The sequence below is a fragment of the Boleophthalmus pectinirostris genome, unplaced genomic scaffold (assembly GCF_026225935.1).
Source record: "Boleophthalmus pectinirostris isolate CB_2022bp ecotype Guang Dong unplaced genomic scaffold, ASM2622593v1 HiC_scaffold_7, whole genome shotgun sequence".
NCBI classification, from domain to species: domain Eukaryota; kingdom Metazoa; phylum Chordata; class Actinopteri; order Gobiiformes; family Gobiidae; genus Boleophthalmus; species Boleophthalmus pectinirostris.
In genome coordinates, this window is record NW_026571473.1 from 41,974,117 (window position 1) to 41,992,551 (window position 18,435).

General features: G+C 48.4%; 1 protein-coding gene across 1 annotated transcript in view; it reads right to left on the bottom strand.

The window, feature by feature from the left end:
- atpaf1 (ATP synthase mitochondrial F1 complex assembly factor 1) overlaps positions 1 to 432 on the bottom strand; it is a 19,871-nt gene extending 19,439 nt beyond the window's left edge. The window contains exon 1 of the mRNA XM_055165325.1: positions 202 to 432. Within this exon, the coding sequence (XP_055021300.1) occupies positions 202 to 425 (224 nt within the window). The 5' untranslated portion in view covers positions 426 to 432. The remainder of the gene's footprint in view (positions 1 to 201) is intronic.
- Between the last annotated feature and the right edge of the window lie 18,003 nt (positions 433 to 18,435).

Genomic DNA, 18,435 nt, shown 5'->3' on the forward strand with positions numbered 1-18,435 from the left:
CTACTGAAGATCTACTGAAGAACTACTGAAGATTTACTCAAGATTAACTGAAGAACTACTGAAGATCTACTGGTGCCTCCTGAGACTCCGGACGGAGACTCCTGATCTACAACATCCAGTTTAACAAGTAGAACATCTAAGACATGAACAAGTGACATGCTAATGTTTACATGTCAGAGTCTCGCGAGACCTGCCGCTCACCTGCGCAGCTCGCGGATCTTCTCGCGATACTTGGAGTAAAAGGGGTTCTGGCTCAGGTTCTGGTCCGGGTCCGGGTTCTGGTTCGGGTCCAGGGCGAAGGTCCGAGTCTGGACCGAACCGAGACCCGGGACGAGCGCACGCGCGACCGGCACGCGCACGCACAGGAGCCCGCGGAACCGCGAGGACACGAGCGCGAGCCCAGCCGCCATGTTCGTGTCCTGCATCAGTGACGGGCCGTGCGGGAACAGCGCAGGACAAAGATTCCGGGACTGACAAGTTTTTATTTTTATCATTATTAATATTTATTTTTGTACAAAACCAGACTCAGAGCGCGTGCGGATATTTTCAAAGTAAAATGGAGAAGGTTTTTTTTAAAAATATATATTTATTGTAACAGAAACGGACAAACTCTGGAAGAGGAGAAGTGTAAACATAATACGACGCTAGGGGGCGTCGTAACATTAAAAATAAATCAATTCTCTTCAAACACAAAATAAATATGACAAATAAATAAATGATATTTCATCAAAACAGCATCTATCTATTTATTATTATTATTATTGTTGTTGTTGTTGTTGTTATAAAAATAATTGTCTGTTGTTTATGTTTAGAAGAAAACGCGTCACATAAAATAGTTGGAGTTTGTGTAGTGACGGACGGAGCCGCCGGGGGGCGCTCCAACACCAAAGAAAACACGAGCCCAACGACGAGCGAACTACACCACCACAGTGTTTATAAAGTATATATAAAATATTATATAAAGTATATAAAGTTCAGCGTGTGAGACGGAGTGTTTGTGAAGTGTGTGTTGTGAGATGTGTGTGTGTTGTGTGTGTGTGTGCGTCGTGTGCGTTGTGAGGTGTGTGTGTGTTGTGTGTGTGTGTGCGTGTGTTGTGTGTTGTGTGTGTGTGTGTGTGTTGTGAGATGTGTGTGTGTTGTGAGGTGTGTGTGTGTTGTGAGGTGTGTGTGTTGTATGGTGTGTGTGTGTGTTGTGTGGTGTGTGTGTGTTGTGAGGTGTGTGTGTGTTGTGAGGTGTGTGTGTTGTATGGTGTGTGTGTTGTGTGGTGTGTGTGTGTTGTGAGATGTGTGTGTGTTGTGAGATGTGTGTGTGCTGTGTGTGTGTGTGTGTTGAGTGTGTGTGTGCGTGTGTTGTGTGGTGTGTGTGTGTTGTGAGATGTGTGTGTGTTGTGGGGTGTGTGTGTGTTGTGAGGTGTGTGTGTTGTATGGTGTGTGTTGTGTGGTATGTGTGTGTTGTGAGATGTGTGTGTTGTGTGTGTGTGTGTGTTGTGTGTGTGTGTGTGTGTGTGTGTGTGTGTGCGTCGTGTGAGTTGCTGATGTTTGTGTCTCTGAATTAAAAATGAGTTTGTTCCAGATTTGTTAAAAATGAATTATTCAAAATAAAAGCCTCAGACGCACAACAACAACACAACACAACTACTACACAACACAACTACTACACAACAACACAACACAACTACTACACAACACAACTACTACACAACAACACAACACAACTACTACACAACACAACTACTACACAACAACACAACACAACTACTACACAACAACAACACAAAAACAACACAACAGAGTCCTGGTTTAGTCCTAAAAGTAACTGGTCTGTTGGGTTTTTTATTTATTTATCGTGTGTGTGTGTGTGTGTGTGTCTGTGTGTGTGTGTGTGTGTGTGTGTGTGTGTGTGTGTGTGTGTGTGTGTGTGTGTGTGTGTGTGTGTGTGTCTGTGTGTGTGTGTGTGTGTGTGTGTGTGTGTGTGTGTGTGTGTGTGTGTGTGTGTGTGTGTCTGTGTGTGTGTGTGTGTGTGTCTGTGTGTGTCTGTGTGTGTCTGTGTGTGTGTGTGTGTGTGTGTGTGTGTGTGTGTGTGTGTGTGTGTCTGTGTGTGTGTGTGTGTGTGTCTGTGTGTGTGTGTGTGTGTGTGTGTGTGTGTGTGTGTCTGTGTGTGTGTGTGTGTGTCTGTGTGTGTGTCTGTGTGTGTGTGTGTCTGTGTGTGTGTGTCTGTGTGTGTGTGTGTCTGTGTGTGTGTGTCTGTGTGTGTCTGTGTGTGTGTGTCTGTGTGTGTGTGTCTGTGTGTGTGTCTGTGTGTGTCTGTGTGTGTGTGTCTGTGTGTGTGTGTGTGTGTGTGTGTGTCTGTGTGTCTGTGTGTGTGTGTGTGTGTCTGTGTGTCTGTGTGTGTGTCTGTGTGTGTGTCTGTGTGTGTGTCTGTGTGTGTGTGTGTGTGTGTCTGTGTGTGTGTGTGTGTGTGTGTGTGTCTGTGTGTCTGTGTCTGTGTGTGTGTGTCTGTGTGTGTGTGTGTCTGTGTGTGTGTCTGTGTGTGTGTGTCTGTGTGTGTGTCTGTGTGTGTGTGTGTGTGTCTGTGTGTGTGTGTGTGTCTGTGTGTGTGTGTGTGTGTGTGTGTGTGTCTGTGTGTGTGTGTGTCTGTGTGTGTGTGTCTGTGTGTCTGTGTGTGTGTCTGTGTGTGTGTGTCTGTGTGTGTGTGTGTGTGTGTGTCTGTGTGTGTGTGTGTGTGTGTGTGTGTGTGTGTGTGTGTGTGTGTGTGTGTGTCTGTGTGTGTGTGTGTGTGTCTGTGTGTGTGTGTGTGTGTGTGTGTGTGTCTGTGTGTGTGTGTGTGTGTGTGTGTGTGTGTGTGTGTCTGTGTGTGTGTGTGTGTGTCTGTGTGTGTGTGTGTGTGTGTGTGTGTGTGTGTGTGTGTCTGTGTGTGTGTGTGTGTGTGTGTGTGTGTGTGTGTGTCTGTGTGTGTGTGTGTAGTTGTGTCATATTTTATTCATTTTTCTCTGAGGAAAAAAGCATTTATACGAAACATCTCTGAGGACGACATGATCTCACTGCAGACCCAGACCTAGTCCTGGTTTAGTCCTGGTTTAGTCCTGGTTTAGTCCTGGTTTAGTTCTGGTTTAGTCCTGGTTTAGTCCTGGTTTAGTCCTGGTTTAGTCCTGGTTTAGTTCTGGTTTAGTCCTGGTTTAGTTCTGGTTTAGTTCTGGTTTAGTCCTGGTTTAGTTCTGGTTTAGTCCTGGTTTAGTTCTGGTTAAGTCCTGGTTTAGTTCTGGTTTAGTTCTGGTTTAGTTCTGGTTTAGTCTGGTTTAGTTCTGGTTTAGTTCTGGTTTAGTTCTGGTTTAGTTCTGGTTTAGTCCTGGTTCTGTCAGAGTTTTGTTTTGGATCAAACTGGAGTAAATCGCTCCTCTGATCTGTGACGCGCTCTCGCCGCCTCCCGCCGCCTGTGCCGCTCCCGCCGCCTGTGCCGCTCCCGCCGCCTCCCGCCGCCTCTTGCCGCCTGTGCCGCTCCCGCCGCCTCCCGCCGCCTGTGCCGCTCCCGCCGCCTCCCGCCGCCTCTTGCCGCTCCGCCGCCGCGTTGTGCTGCGTCGGTCCGTTTCGCTCATTTGCGGCGCGTCACTTTGACGTTCTGCAGAATCAGCGCGTCCCAAATAAAGACGTCAAAGTGGAGCGGAAAAGTGCCGCGTGTGCAAATCCTGCCGCGCGTCAAGACCCCACAAAACTTATACTACAAGAGTACTGCAGTACTGCAGTACTACTACTGCAAGACCCCACAAAACTTATACTACAAGAGTACTGCAGTACTACTACTGCAAGACCCCACAAAACTTATACTACAAGAGTACTGCAGTACTGCAGTACTACTACTGCAAGACTCCACAAAACTTATACTACTACAGTACTGCAGTACTGCATCTGTACTACACACAAAACTCATACACTGAAGAAACACCAAGACTAAACCCGGTCTGGTCCTGGTCTGGTCCTGGTCTGGTCTTGGTCTAGTCCTGGTCCTGGTCCTGGTCCTGGTCTGGTCCTGGTCTGGTCCTGGTCTGGTCCTGGTCTGGACCTGGTCTGGTCTTGGTCTAGTCCTGGTCTGGTCCTGGTCTGGACCTGGTCTGGTCTTGGTCTGGTCCTGGTCTGGTCCTGGTCTTGGACCTGGTCTTGGACCTGGTCGTGGTCTTGGTCTGGTCTTGGTCTGGTCTTGGTCTTGGTCCTGGTCTTGGTCTGATCTTGGTCCTGGTCCTGATCTTGGTCTTGGTTTTGGTCTTGGTCTTGGTCTCGGTCTGGTCTTGGTCTCGGTCTGGTCTTTGTCTTGGACCTGGTCTGGACCTGGTCTTGGTCTCGGTCTGGTCTTGGTCTGGTCCTGGTCTTGGTCCTGGTCTTGGTCTCTGGTCTTGGTCCTGGTCTTGGTCTTGGTCTTGGTCTTGGTCTTGGTCTGGTCTTGGTCTTGGTCTTGGTCTTGGTCTTGGTCTGGTCTGGTCTGGTCCTGGTCTTGGTCTGGTCTTGGTCCTGGTCCTGGACCTGGTCTTGGTCTGGTCTTGGTCCTGGACCTGGTCTTGGTCCTGGTCTTGGTCTGGTCTTGGTCTTGGTCTGGTCTTGGTCTTGGTCTGGTCTTGGTCTTGGTCTTGGTCTGGTCTTGGTCTTGGTCTGGTCTTGGTCTGGTCTTGGTCTGGTCTTGGTCTTGGTCTTGGTCTTGGTCTTGGTCTTGGTCTTGGTCTTGGTCTTGGTCTCTGGTCTGGTCTTGGTCTCTGGTCTTGGTCTTGGTCTTGGTCTTGGTCTTGGTCTGGTCTTGGTCTTGGTCTTGGTCCTGGTCTTGGTCTTGGTCTGGTCTTGGTCTGGTCTTGGTCTTGGTCTTGGTCTGGACCTGGTCTGGTCTTGGTCTTGGTCTCCTGGTCTTGGTCTGGTCTTGGTCTTGGTCTTGGTCTTGGTCTGGTCCTGGTCTTGGTCCTGGTCTGGACCTGGTCTTGGTCTTGGTCTTGGTCTGGTCTGGTCTGGTCTTGGTCTTGGTCTTGGTCTTGGTCTTGGTCTTGGTCTTGGTCTTGGTCTTGGTCTTGGTCTGGACTGGTCTTGGTCTTGGTCTTGGTCTTGGTCTTGGTCTTGGTCTTGGTCTTGGTCTGGACCTGGTCTTGGTCTTGGTCTGGACCTGGTCTTGGTCTTGGTCTTGGTCTTGGTCTTGGTCTTGGTCTTGGTCTTGGTCTTGGTCCTGGTCTTGGTCTGGTCTTGGTCTGTGGGTCTGTGATAAGGGCCGAGGAGGAAATTGGAGAAAAACAAAAACATTAAAAAATCATCAAAGAAAAAGTCGTTAAAAAAACATTTTTCACACGAAGCTTTTCCGACAGGGCCGCACCTGTCACCTCTTCTGCTCATTGTTTTTATGGACAGAGTTTCTGGGCACAGTCCAGGTCCAGAGGGTCCAGCTAAACCAGGTCTAAACCAGGACTAAACCAGGACTAAAAGAGGTCTAAACCAGGTCTAAACCAGGTCTAAACCAGGTCTAAACCAGGACTAAACCAGGACTAAACCAGGAGTAAACCAGGTCTAAACCAGGACTAAACCAGGTCTAAACCAGGAGTAAACCAGGTCTAAACCAGGTCTAAACCAGGTCTAAACCAGGACTAAACCAGGAGTAAACCAGGTCTAAACCAGGTCTAAACCAGGTCTAAACCAGGACTAAACCAGGACTAAACCAGGACTAAACCAGGACTAAACCAGGTCTAAACCAGGACTAAACCAGACTGACAGGTGGACAGGTGCAGCGTGGGCAGATTGACAGGTGGACAGGTGCAGCGTGGGCAGGTTGACAGGTGGACAGGTGCAGTGGTCTCTGTATGGGTGGTTGTGGTGAAGAGGAGTTGAGTCTGGGTTTGGTTCGGGCGTCTCCCTTAGACACAGAGGTCGGAGCTCGGAGTAGAGCCGCTGCTCCTCCACGTGGAGAGGAGCGTCTGAGGGGAGGAGCTCGGAGTAGAGCCGCTGCTCCTCCTCTGCTCGCTCCTCCACGTGGAGAGGAGCGTCTGAGGGGAGGAGCTCGGAGTAGAGCCGCTGCTCCTCCACGTGGAGAGGAGCGTCTGAGGGGAGGAGCTCGGAGTAGAGCCGCTGCTCCTCCTCGTGGAGAGGAGCGTCTGAGGGAGGAGCTCGGAGTAGAGCCGCTGCTCCTCCACGTGGAGAGGAGCGTCTGAGGGGAGGAGCTCGGAGTAGAGCCGCTGCTCCTCCACGTGGAGAGGAGCGTCTGAGGGGAGGAGCTCGGAGTAGAGCCGCTGCTCCTCCACGTGGAGAGGAGCGTCTGAGGGGAGGAGCTCGGAGTAGAGCCGCTGCTCCTCCACGTGGAGAGGAGCGTCTGAGGGAGGACGTCTGTTCTGACGTCTCCTGGACGTGTCCCTCAGGAGGTGTTCATGTCCCACCAGGAGGAGGAGACCCAGGACACACTGGAGGGACCATGTCTCTGGACTGGACTGGGAACACCTCAGGTCCCACTGGAGGAGCTGGAGGAAGTGTCTGGGGTGAAGGAAGTCTGGGAGTCTCTGTTCAGACTGATGTCCCCGAGACCCGACCCCAGAGAAGAAGAAGAACATGGACGGATCCTGTCAGCTCCTGTCTGCTCCTGTCAGCTCCTGTCAGCTCCTGTCTGCTCCTGTCAGCTCCTGTCTGCTCCTGTCAGCTCCTGTGTGCTCCTGTCAGCTGTCTGCTCCTGTCTATAAATATAAAAGTACAAAAATAAAAAATATATATAAAAGTATAAAAATATAAAAGTGTAAAAATATAAAAATATAAAAAATAAAAAGTGTAAAAATATAAAAGTATAAAAATATAAAAGTGTAAAAATATAAAAATATAAAAATAAAAAGTGTAAAAATATAAAAGTATAAAAATATAAAGTGTAAAATATAAAAATATAAAAATAAAAAGTGTAAAAATATAAAAATATAAAAATATAAAAGTGTAAAAATATAAAAATATAAAAGTGTAAAAATATAAAAATAAAAGTGTAAAAATATAAAAATATAAAGTAAAAAATATAAAAAGTGTAAAAATATAAAAATATAAAAGTGTAAAAATATAAAAGTATAAAAGTATAAAAATATAAAAGTGTAAAAATATAAAAATATAAAAGTATAAAAATATAAACGTGTAAAGGTGTAAAAGTGTAAAGTCGTCATCTGTGGGAGTCGCACGTTTCCACCTGAGCAGATCAAAGTGTTAATGAGCCTCTGGGGCCAAAAAAACCAAGACACGAGTTTAGACCTGAATTATTTATGAAACACAAACCTCCACGGACCAGAGAAGAAGAAGAAGACGAAGACGAAGAAGAAGAAGAAAGAGAAGAAGACGGGGGGGGGGGGGGGGCTCCAGAGTCCAGGAGCCTCCAGCTCCGACCTCAACCCCAAAACAGAGTCTGTCCCTGGGCACGGATCAGACCTGATCCCCTGGACCGAGTCTGGACCTGAGGGACCTGAGGGACCTGGGAGACCTGAGGGACCTGAGGGACCTGAAAGACCTGAAAGACCTTAAGGACCTGAGGGACCTGAGGGACCTGAAAGACCTGAAGGACCTGAAAGACCTGAGGGACCTGAGGGACCTGAAAGACCTGAAGGACCTGAGGGACCAGAGGGACCTGAGGGACCTGGGAGACCTGAGGGACCTGAAAGACCTGAGGGACCTGAAAGACCTGAAGGACCTGAGGGACCAGAGGGACCTGAGGGACCTGGGAGACCTGAGGGACCTGAAAGACCTGAAGGACCTGAGGGACCTGAAGGACCTGAAAGACCTGAGGGACCTGAAAGACCTGAGGGACCTGAGTGACCTGAAAGACCTGAAGGACCTGAAAGACCTGAGGGACCAGAGGGACCTGAGGGACCTGGGAGACCTGAGGGACCTGAGGGACCTGAAAGACCTGAAAGACCTGAGGGACCTGAAAGACCTGAAGGACCTGAGGGACCTGAGGGACCTGAAAGATCTGAAGGACCTGAAAGACCTGAGGGACCTGAGAGACCAGAGGGACCTGAGGGACCAGAGGGACCTGAGGGACCTGGGAGACCTGACGGACCTGAGGGACCTGAAAGACCTGAGGGACCTGAAGGACCTGAAAGACCTGAGGGACCAGAGGGACCTGAAGGACCTGAGGGACCTGAAAGACCTGAAAAACCTGAAGGACCTGAAAGACCTGAGGGACCTGGGAGACCTGAGGGACCTGAAAGACCTGAAAGACCTGAGTGACCTGAGAGACCTGAGGGACCTGAGGGAGAGTCCACATGTTTAACACAGTCGACTGAACGGCTGCAGGGACAAGACCCTGTTTTATTATTTATGTTTTACCTCCTCAAAAAAAAATTAAAAAATTTAACTGAACCAGGACTAAACCGGGTCTAAACCAGGTCTAAACCGGGTCTAAACCTAAACCGGTCTAAACCAGTCTAAACCAGATCTAAACCGGGTCTAAACCAGATCTAAACCGGGTCTAAACCAGATCTAAACCGGGTCTAAACCAGGTCTAAACCGGGTCTAAACCAGATCTAAACCGGGTCTAAACCGGGTCTAAACCAGATCTAAACCGGGTCTAAACCGGGTCTAAACCGGGTCTAAACCAGATCTAAACCAGATCTAAACCGGGTCTAAATCAGATCTAAACCAGGTCTAAAACAGATCTAAACCGGGTCTAAACCGGGTCTAAACCGGGTCTAAACCGGGTCTAAACCAGGTCTAAACCAGATCTAAACCAGATCTAAACCGGGTCTAAACCGGGTCTAAACCGGGTCTAAACCAGATCTAAACCGGGTCTAAACCGGGTCTAAACCGGGTCTAAACCAGGTCTAAACCAGATCTAAACCGGGTTTAAACCGGGTCTAAACCGGGTCTAAACCAGATCTAAACCAGATCTAAACCGGGTCTAAATCACGTCTAAACCAGGTCTAAACCAGATCTAAACCAGGTCTAAACCAGGTCTAAACCAGATCTAAATCGGGTCTAAACCGGGTCTAAACCAGATCTAAACCGGGTCTAAACCGGGTCTAAACCAGGTCTAAACCAGATCTAAACCGGGTCTAAACCGGGTCTAAACCGGGTTTAAACCGGGTCTAAACCGGGTCTAAACCGGGTCTAAACCAGGTCTAAACCAGATCTAAACCGGGTCTAAACCAGGACTAAACCAGGTCTAAACCAGATCTAAACCAGGTCTAAACCAGGTCTAAACCAGATCTAAACCGGGTCTAAACCGGGTCTAAACCAGATCTAAACCAGGTCTAAACCAGGTCTAAACCAGATCTAAAACAGGTCTAAACCAGGTCTAAACCAGGTCTAAACCAGGTCTAAACCAGATCTAAACCAGGTCTAAACCAGGTCTAAACCAGATCTAAACCGGGTCTAAACCGGGTCTAAACCAGATCTAAACCAGGTCTAAACCAGGTCTAAACCAGATCTAAACCAGGTCTAAACCAGGTCTAAACCGGGTCTAAACCGGGTCTAAACCAGGTCTAAACCAGATCTAAACCGGGTCTAAATCAGATCTAAACCGGGTCTAAACCAGGTCTAAACCGGGTCTAAACCAGGTCTAAACCAGGTCTAAACCAGATCTAAACCGGGTCTAAACCGGGTCTAAACCAGATCTAAACCGGGTCTAAACCGGGTCTAAACCGGGTCTAAACCAGATCTAAACCAGATCTAAACCGGGTCTAAATCAGATCTAAACCAGGTCTAAAACAGATCTAAACCGGGTCTAAACCGGGTCTAAACCAGGTCTAAACCAGATCTAAACCAGATCTAAACCGGGTCTAAACCGGGTCTAAACCAGATCTAAACCGGGTCTAAACCGGGTCTAAACCGGGTCTAAACCGGGTCTAAACCAGGTCTAAACCAGATCTAAACCGGGTTTAAACCGGGTCTAAACCGGGTCTAAACCAGATCTAAACCAGATCTAAACCGGGTCTAAATCACGTCTAAACCAGGTCTAAACCAGGTCTAAACCAGGTCTAAACCAGATCTAAATCGGGTCTAAACCGGGTCTAAACCAGATCTAAACCGGGTCTAAACCGGGTCTAAACCGGGTTTAAACCGGGTCTAAACCGGGTCTAAACCGGGTCTAAACCAGGTCTAAACCAGATCTAAACCGGGTCTAAACCAGGTCTAAACAGGTCTAACCAGGTCTAAACCAGGTCTAAACCAGGTCTAAACCAGGTCTAAACCAGGTCTAAACCAGATCTAAACCAGGTCTAAACCAGGTCTAAACCAGATCTAAACCGGGTCTAAACCGGGTCTAAACCAGATCTAAACCAGGGTCTAAACCAGGTCTAAACCAGATCTAAACCAGGTCTAAACCAGGTCTAAACCGGGTCTAAAACCAGGTCTAAACCAGGTCTAAAACCAGGTCTAAAACCAGATCTAAACCGGGTCTAAAACCGGGTCTAAACCAGGTCTAAACCAGATCTAAACCGGGTCTAAAACCAGGATCTAAACCAGGTCTAAACCAGGTCTAAACCGGGTCTAAACCAGGTCTATCTAAACCGGGTCTAAACCAGGTCTAAACCGGTCTAAAACCAGGTCTAAACCAGGTCTAAACCAGGTCTAAACCGGGTCTAAACCGGGTCTAAACCGGGTCTAAACCGGGTCTAAACCAGGTCTAAACCAGATCTAAACCGGGTCTAAATCAGATCTAAAACAGGTCTAAACCAGGTCTAAACCAGGTCTAAACCAGGTCTAAACCAGGTCTAAACCAGATCTAAACCGGGTCTAAACCGGGTCTAAACCGGGTCTAAACCGGGGTCTAAACCAGGTCTAAACCAGATCTAAACCGGGTCTAAATCAGATCTAAAACAGGTCTAAACCAGGTCTAAACCAGGACTAAACCAGGTCTAAACCAGGTCTAAACCAGATCTAAACCAGATCTAAAACAGGTCTAAACCAGGTCTAAACCAGGTCTAAACCAGATCTAAACCAGGTCTAAACCAGGTCTAAACCAGATCTAAACCGGGTCTAAACCGGGTCTAAACCAGGTCTAAACCAGGTCTAAACCAGGTCTAAACCGGGTCTAAACCAGATCTAAACCAGGTCTAAACCAGGTCTAAACCGGGTCTAAACCGGGTCTAAACCGGGTCTAAACCGGGTCTAAACCAGGTCTAAACCAGATCTAAACTGGGTCTAAATCAGATCTAAACCGGGTCTAAACCAGGTCTAAACCAGGTCTAAACCAGGTCTAAACCGGGTCTAAACCAGGTCTAAACCAGGTCTAAACCAGGTCTAAACCGGGTCTAAACCAGGTCTAAACCAGGGTCTAAACCAGGTCTAAACCGGGTCTAAACCAGGTCTAAACCAGGTCTAAACCAGGTCTAAACCGGGTCTAAACCAGATCTAAACCAGGTCTAAACCAGGTCTAAACCAGATCTAAACCAGGTCTAAACCGGGTCTAAACCGGGTCTAAACCGGGTCTAAACCGGGTCTAAACCAGGTCTAAACCAGATCTAAACCGGGTCTAAATCAGATCTAAACCGGGTCTAAACCAGGTCTAAACCGGGTCTAAAACCAGGTCTAAACCGGGTCTAAACCAGGACTAAACCAGGTCTAAACCAGGTCTAAACCGGGTCTAAACCAGGTCTAAACCGGGTCTAAACCGGTCTAAACCGGGTCTAAACCGGGTCTAAACCGGGTCTAAACCAGGTCTAAACCAGGGTCTAAACCGGGTCTAAACCGGGTCTAAACCGGGTCTAAACCGGGTCTAAACCAGGTCTAAACCAGGAGGTCTAAACCAGGTCTAAACCAGGTCTAAACCGGGTCTAAACCAGGTCTAAAGGTCTAAACCGGGTCTAAACCAGGTCTAAACCAGGTCTAAACCAGGTCTAAACCGGGTCTAAACCGGGTCTAAACCAGGTCTAAACCGGGTCTAAACCAGGTCTAAACCAGGTCTAAACCGGGTCTAAACCGGGTCTAAACCAGGTCTAAACCGGGTCTAAACCAGGTCTAAACCGGGTCTAAACCAGGTCTAAACCGGGTCTAAACCGGGTCTAAACCAGGTCTAAACCGGGTCTAAACCGGGTCTAAACCAGGTCTAAACCAGGACTAAACCAGGTCTAAACCAGGTCTAAACAGAGAGTAAAAGTGGAGCGTGACCAGACTGGGACTTGTCGGGTTCATTTAGTCTGAAGTTGTCGACTCATCAGAGGCGACGCTTCGTTAAAGTCGAGATCAGAGCGAAAACGCGCCATAATAAAGTCTAACGTGATTAACGGGGACCTCATCACGGGACGGGGCCACGGGGGCGAGGGGGGCGGGGGGGGGGGGGGGTCCTCTCCTGTCTCCGGACCTTTCAGCTGTTCAGTCGGGGGGGCAGCATCAAACACCAGACCCCCCCCCCCCCCCCCCCATTACAGTCACATGTCATTAAATCTGGACACGCGCCTGAGCCAAAGACAGGAGCAGACAGGTGCAGACAGGAGCAGACAGGTGCAGACAGGAGCAGACAGGTGCTGTTTTCTCACACTGTTGTTGTGCCCTTGGCCATGACACTTCAGACGCTGCAGCTCAGACAACTCTGAGTCAGTCCTGGTTTAGTCCTGGTTTAGTCCTGGTTTAGTACTACTACTGTACTACAACAGTACATTGCAATACTACTGTAGTACTACAGTAGTACTACAGTAGTACTACAGTACTGTAGTACTACAGTACTGTAGTACTACAGTACTGTAGTACTACAGTAGTACTACTGTAGTAGTTTTTTCAGTGGGGTCGACTCTGTTCCCACATTTCTAAGATTTTTTTATTTCTAAGATCAAAATGAAACTTTAAGTCGAGTCATTTTTATTTTTATTCCATATTTAAAGGGACGACTTGGAGTCATTTCAGCCTCAGGTCGTTTGCTTCAGGTCGTTTGCTTCAGGTTGTTTGCTTCAGGTCAGGTTCAAATCTGATACAAACTGATGAGAAAGAAAAAGAGGAAACATTGAGCCAAATAAAAACAAAAAGACGATGAGACTCGGTGCTCGTGACGATTTCAGGAGCAACAGTCGAGTCAAAAGGCGTCAAACTTTTACTCAAGGAAACAAAACATTTAAAAAACTTTAAACCAAATTCAGCCACAAATAAAACAAATTTAAACGAGTTTAAGTCTGAGAAGAAACACACGACCTGAGCCACAAACCAGACGCCGGACTTCAGGTCATGTGAGTGTTTAAAATAAAGTCACATTAGTGTGTAAGGGCGTGAGGACTGACACATTAGTGTGTAAGGGCGTGAGGAGTGTGTGAAAAGTGCACAGATCATCACAGACTCACACACGTGTGCGGCACGTTTGGAAACATAAATGTTTAAATAAACATAACTGCAGCAACTTTTGTCACTCGAGTCACACGGAGAATGACCTGAGTGACCTGAGTGACCTGAGTGACAAATGTTTCTGTGAATGTTTTTACGTTTATTTGTGACTCATGAATTTTATTCGTGAAAATCGTTCTGTTCGTTTCTGGAACAAGAAAAGATTTTGTGAACAAAGTGAGATTTATTTGATCATAAAGACGCGAAAATATTTACATATGATTTAGACCTGGTTTAGTCCTGGTTTAGACCTGGTTTAGTCCTGGTTTAGTCCTGGTTTAGACCTGGTTTAGTCCTGGTTTAGTCCTGGTTTAGACCTGGTTTAGTCCTGGTTTAGACCTGGTTTAGTCCTGGTTTAGTCCTGGTTTAGTTCTCGTGCTGAAAACCTGAAGGCCAAAGGTCAGAGGGACCATGCAGCTGTTCAGACGTTGGAAAACTTTTTAAATCAAGAGTTTATAGAAAAACTCTTCCCTCAGAGTCTTTGCACCAGCGCTGAGCTCCACCTGAGAGCCCCCCCCCACCCCCCCCCCACACCCCCCCTCCGCTCCACCCTCCTCCGCATGCCCCCCCCTCACCCCCCCCCGTGGATAATCCGGCCGCGGCGGCTGCGGATGCCTCGGCGCAGAATGGAGCGTAAAGCCTGTTACCTGGATCAGACCAATCCTCAGAGCGCCGCGTCAGCACTGACCAGAGCCGCCGGGGAGGGGGGGGCACGGGGTGTTATGAGCGCGAGGGGGGGGCGGAAGGGGGCGGAAGGGGGGCTGATGTCCGTGACCGCTTCATAAGACCCAATAAGAATCCGAGGAGATGAGCCGCTCCGGGGGGGAGGGGGAACGAGCCGACGCAGCGATTCAGCTTCAAACACAAACTCCACAAACTCCAGGAGACCATGCAGCTGGTCACACACAACCATGCAGCTGATCATCACACACACACACACACACACAGAACCATGCAGCTGGTCACACACAGAACCATGAAGCTGGTCTCACACACACACACACACACACACACACACACACACACACAGAACCATGCAGCTGTTCACACACACACACACACACAGAACCATGCAGCTGTTCACACACACACAACCATGCACCTGGTCTCACACACACACACACACAACCATGCAGCTGTTCACACACACATACACAAAACCATGCAGCTGTTCACACATACACACACACCAAACCATGCAGCTGTTCACTGTTCCACAGTTTGTTTTGTTTGTTCAGGTTCGGGTTCGAGTTTGGGTTTTGGTGTTGGGGTTGTTTCCCTTCAGGGGTCAGACGTCGGGGGTCGAGGGTCAGAGGTCAGACGTCGGGGGTCAGGGTCAGAGGTCGGGGGTCTTTAGGCATAATTTTTCCAAACTCAGATCAGATTTGATTTAATTTAAAGTTTAAAAAATTCTCTTTTAGATGTTTTTGTCTTTTCCATTTTCTCCTTTTTCTCCTTCACTCCTCTCCTTGCCTCCTCTCCTTCCCTCCTCGTTTCCTCTCCTTCCCTCCTTGCCTCCTCGTCTCCTTTCCTTGTCTCCGTGGAAACTGTTTAACCCGAGTTAAATTCTGTAAAGAGCCGATTATGATAAAGACGACCCCGAACCGCTCACTTCAGCTTCCTCTCCTCCTCTTCATCCCCTCATCATCACCCCCCCGCCCCCCCATGGCTGTGTCGGTGTGGGGGGGTGCGGTGGCGGGTGCGTGGCGGGTGCGGTGGCGGGTGCGGTGGCGGGTGCGGTGGCGGGTGCGGTGGCGGGTGCGGTGGCGGGCGCTGTGGCGTGGAGAGCAGATTATGGTAAGCAGCCGCTCACATCCAACGCTCAACATTAAACTCTATTTACATTCAAATAAAGCCTCATGTCTCCTTCACTCCGCTCCTCGGCTCCTTGTCTCCTTCTCTCCTTGTCTCCTTCACTCCGCTTCTCGTCTCCTTGTCTCCTTGTCTCCTTGTCTCCTCTGTCCTAGATCCATTGGTTTTGGTCAAAGCCGTAAAAAGGTTTAATGTTTTTCATTTATTAGATCCTCTTTTAAGACACACTTTAGACCTGGTTTAGTCCTGGTTTAGTCCTGGTTTAGTCCTGGTTTAGTTCTGGTTTAGACCTGGTTTAGTTCTGGTTTAGTCCTGGTTTAGTTCTGGTTTAGTCCTGGTTCCTCAGAAGTGTCTTCAGGTTCTCGTCATTTATTTTCTCTGAAGTTTTTTTTTTGGATTGATTCGTGTTTGAGGAAACTTTAATCTCTTATTTTCAACACTCGTCTCCTCGTTTCCTCGTCTCCTTGTCTCCTTGTCTCCTCTCTCCTCGTCTCCTCTCTCCTCGTTTCCTTCCTCGGTGCAGAATAAAGATGTCGAGCTCTGACTGAGCGACAACAAATCGATGAATCTCATTGGTCACGGTCGACGAGGGCCCAAGGAAGGAGGCGAGGATTTAGGAGGCGAGGAGTTAGGAGGCGAGGAGTTAGGAGGTGAGGAGTTAGGTGACATCAAAGGAAAGGAGACAAGGAGGTAGAGAGCACTCCTCCTCGAGTCCTGCAGGAACAAAAGCATTTTAAATGTGCAGAACTTCTGTTTAAATGGAAGAAGAAGAAGAAGAAGAAGAAGAAGAAGAAGAGGAGGAGGAGGAGATGTTGGAGGTGTGGAGGTGTTGGAGGTGTTGAAGGTCTCAGGAGGAACCCTGAGCAGATGTTGACAGATTAATAATAAACTGTTCCTCAAACGTGTGACTGAGACGAGGTCTTCACCTTCAGACCTTCTGCAGCTCGTCCTGGAGCCTCTGGGACCAGGACTGGGTTTCACACCTGGAGGTCATTTCCAGTTCCTCCTCTGGTTCTTGTTCTGTTTTTTCTGGTGCTGCTTTGGTCGCGGTGAAGATCTCGACTGGAGGATGAAGACGTTGCTGAACCTACAGAAGCTGCACAGATCCTCCATCGCAGAAGGTTTAACGTGTCTCCAGAAACGAGGAGGAGCTTCAGGACACAGTTCCTCTACAAGATCTGGAAGGTCCCACATCTGCTCCTGTGTGCAGTGTCCTACAGGACGACCTGCAGCAGGACTGTGAACGTCTCTGCCCAAACCTTCAGACTTCATAAGGACGACCTGAGGACGACCTGAGGCTCCACGTCCTGTAGGGGGTTGTTGTTTGGAGACAAGTCCTCCACCGGTGACCTGAGCTTCTCACAGACCAGAAGCACGAGCCGAGGAGCCACATGAGACTGAGAAGAACTGTGAGGTCCTGAGGATGAAATGTCCCACCAGGTCGACAAGAACTTTGACTTTCAGGATCACCTCACCTCAGGTCTCGCCTCAGGACTCAGGTCTCACCTCAGGTCTCACCTCAGGACTCACCTCAGGTCTCACCTCAGGACTCACCTCAGGTCTCAGGACTCAGGACTCAGGTCTCAGGACTCAGGTCTCAGGTCTCAGGACTCAGGTCTCAGGACTCAGGACTCAGGTCTCAGGACTCAGGACTCAGGTCTCAGGACTCAGGTCTCAGGTCTCAGGTCTCAGGACTCAGGTCATTGTGAGTTTTCTCTGTTGTTTCATGTTTTCAGGTTAAAATCAGAGTTTTGCATAAAAAATGTATTTACAAACCCATAAAAATATTAAACACAATAAAAATTTCACTCAAATGTTTCTTCTGTTTTAATTTGAGCAAATTTACTTCAGGTCATTTCAGGAGTCTGGTCTCAGATTTAGTCTCTGGGTTTTGGTTTTCACTCGGGGGATTTCAAGTTTTTCTCTTCGTGGGGTCGAACTTGTGGAGAGAAAAACGACTTGAGTCACTCGTGTTGACTCGAGTCACTCGTGTCGTTTCAGGTAAAAGTCACAAAAGTTTTATTTTTGTGACGAGCTCGAGTTGTTTCCCTGGAGACGAAACGTCAACGTGAAACTGAAGAGACAAACACAAATTAAACATTTTCTGGACTCTTGAGCAGCAGCTCAGGTCAGAGACTCGGGTGTAAAATCCTGCTGTTTTTATTTTTAATCGTATTAAACGTCTCAGAGTCTCTCGAGGTTTTTCCTTCATATTTCAGAAAATATAAACCTTTCTCCATTTCCAGGAGAAAAAGACGAACAGAAAAAACGAAACAAACGACCCAAACTCCAGAGTCTGTGACAGAGTCCGGGTTAGTCCTGGTTCAGACCTGGTTTAGTCCTGGTTCAGACCTGGTTTAGTCCTGGTTCAGACCTGGTTTAGTCCTGGTTCAGACCTGTCCCTGATTCCTCTAGAGATCAGACTTAATTTAATCAGTGTAAACATAAACAGAGTCTCCACGGCGACACCCCCCCCACCCCCCCCCCCCCCCACCCCCCCCCCCGAGGCCCGAGTCAGACTCACCTGAGGAGGGGGGGGTTTAGGTCTTAAACTGGGTCCTGCTGATTCTACGACTCTGGACACATGAAGGATCCTGGTCCTGGTTTAGTCCTGGTTTAGTCCTGGTCCTGGTTTAGTCCTGGTTTAGACCTGGTTTAGTCCTGGTTTAGACCTGGTTTAGACCTGGTTTAGTCCTGGTTTAGACCTGGTTTAGACCTGGTTTAGACCTGGTTTAGTCCTGGTTTAGACCTGGTCTGGTCTTGTTTGGGGTTTTGAGTCTCTGTGGACTTGACTGTTTGTTTTGCTCTGAGCTAATTGAGCGCTAACTGCTAACTCCAGGGGGATTGTGGGTAGAGGCCGTCAGAGCCAATCAGAATCACGCTAACACGCTAACACACGCTAACACACGCTAACGCGCGGAAACAGACGCTAACGAGGCTAAACCACAGACGCTAACGAGCTCCGCCCCCTGAGACACGTCCCCACAAGTAACAAATACAACAACTGTAGACAGGGACAGCACCTGACACAGCACCTGACACAGCACCTGACACAGCACCTGACACAGCACCTGACACAGCACCTGACAGGGACAGGTCCTGTCGTCCCTGTGTTCTGGGACAGTCCGGGTCTGGGTCTGGGTCTGGGTCCGGGGTCCGGGTCTTGAGTTTTTGTCCCACAGATTTAAACAAAAATCGTCCCAAAGTCTCAGATTAAACCTTCTCAGGCTCAAATAAAATTTTAATAACAGGAAAAAATCAGATATTTGGGGAAAATGATCATATGTGTAATAATTTACAATCCTGACTTTTTTTTGAGAGACTTTCACACGTCGTGTGTCC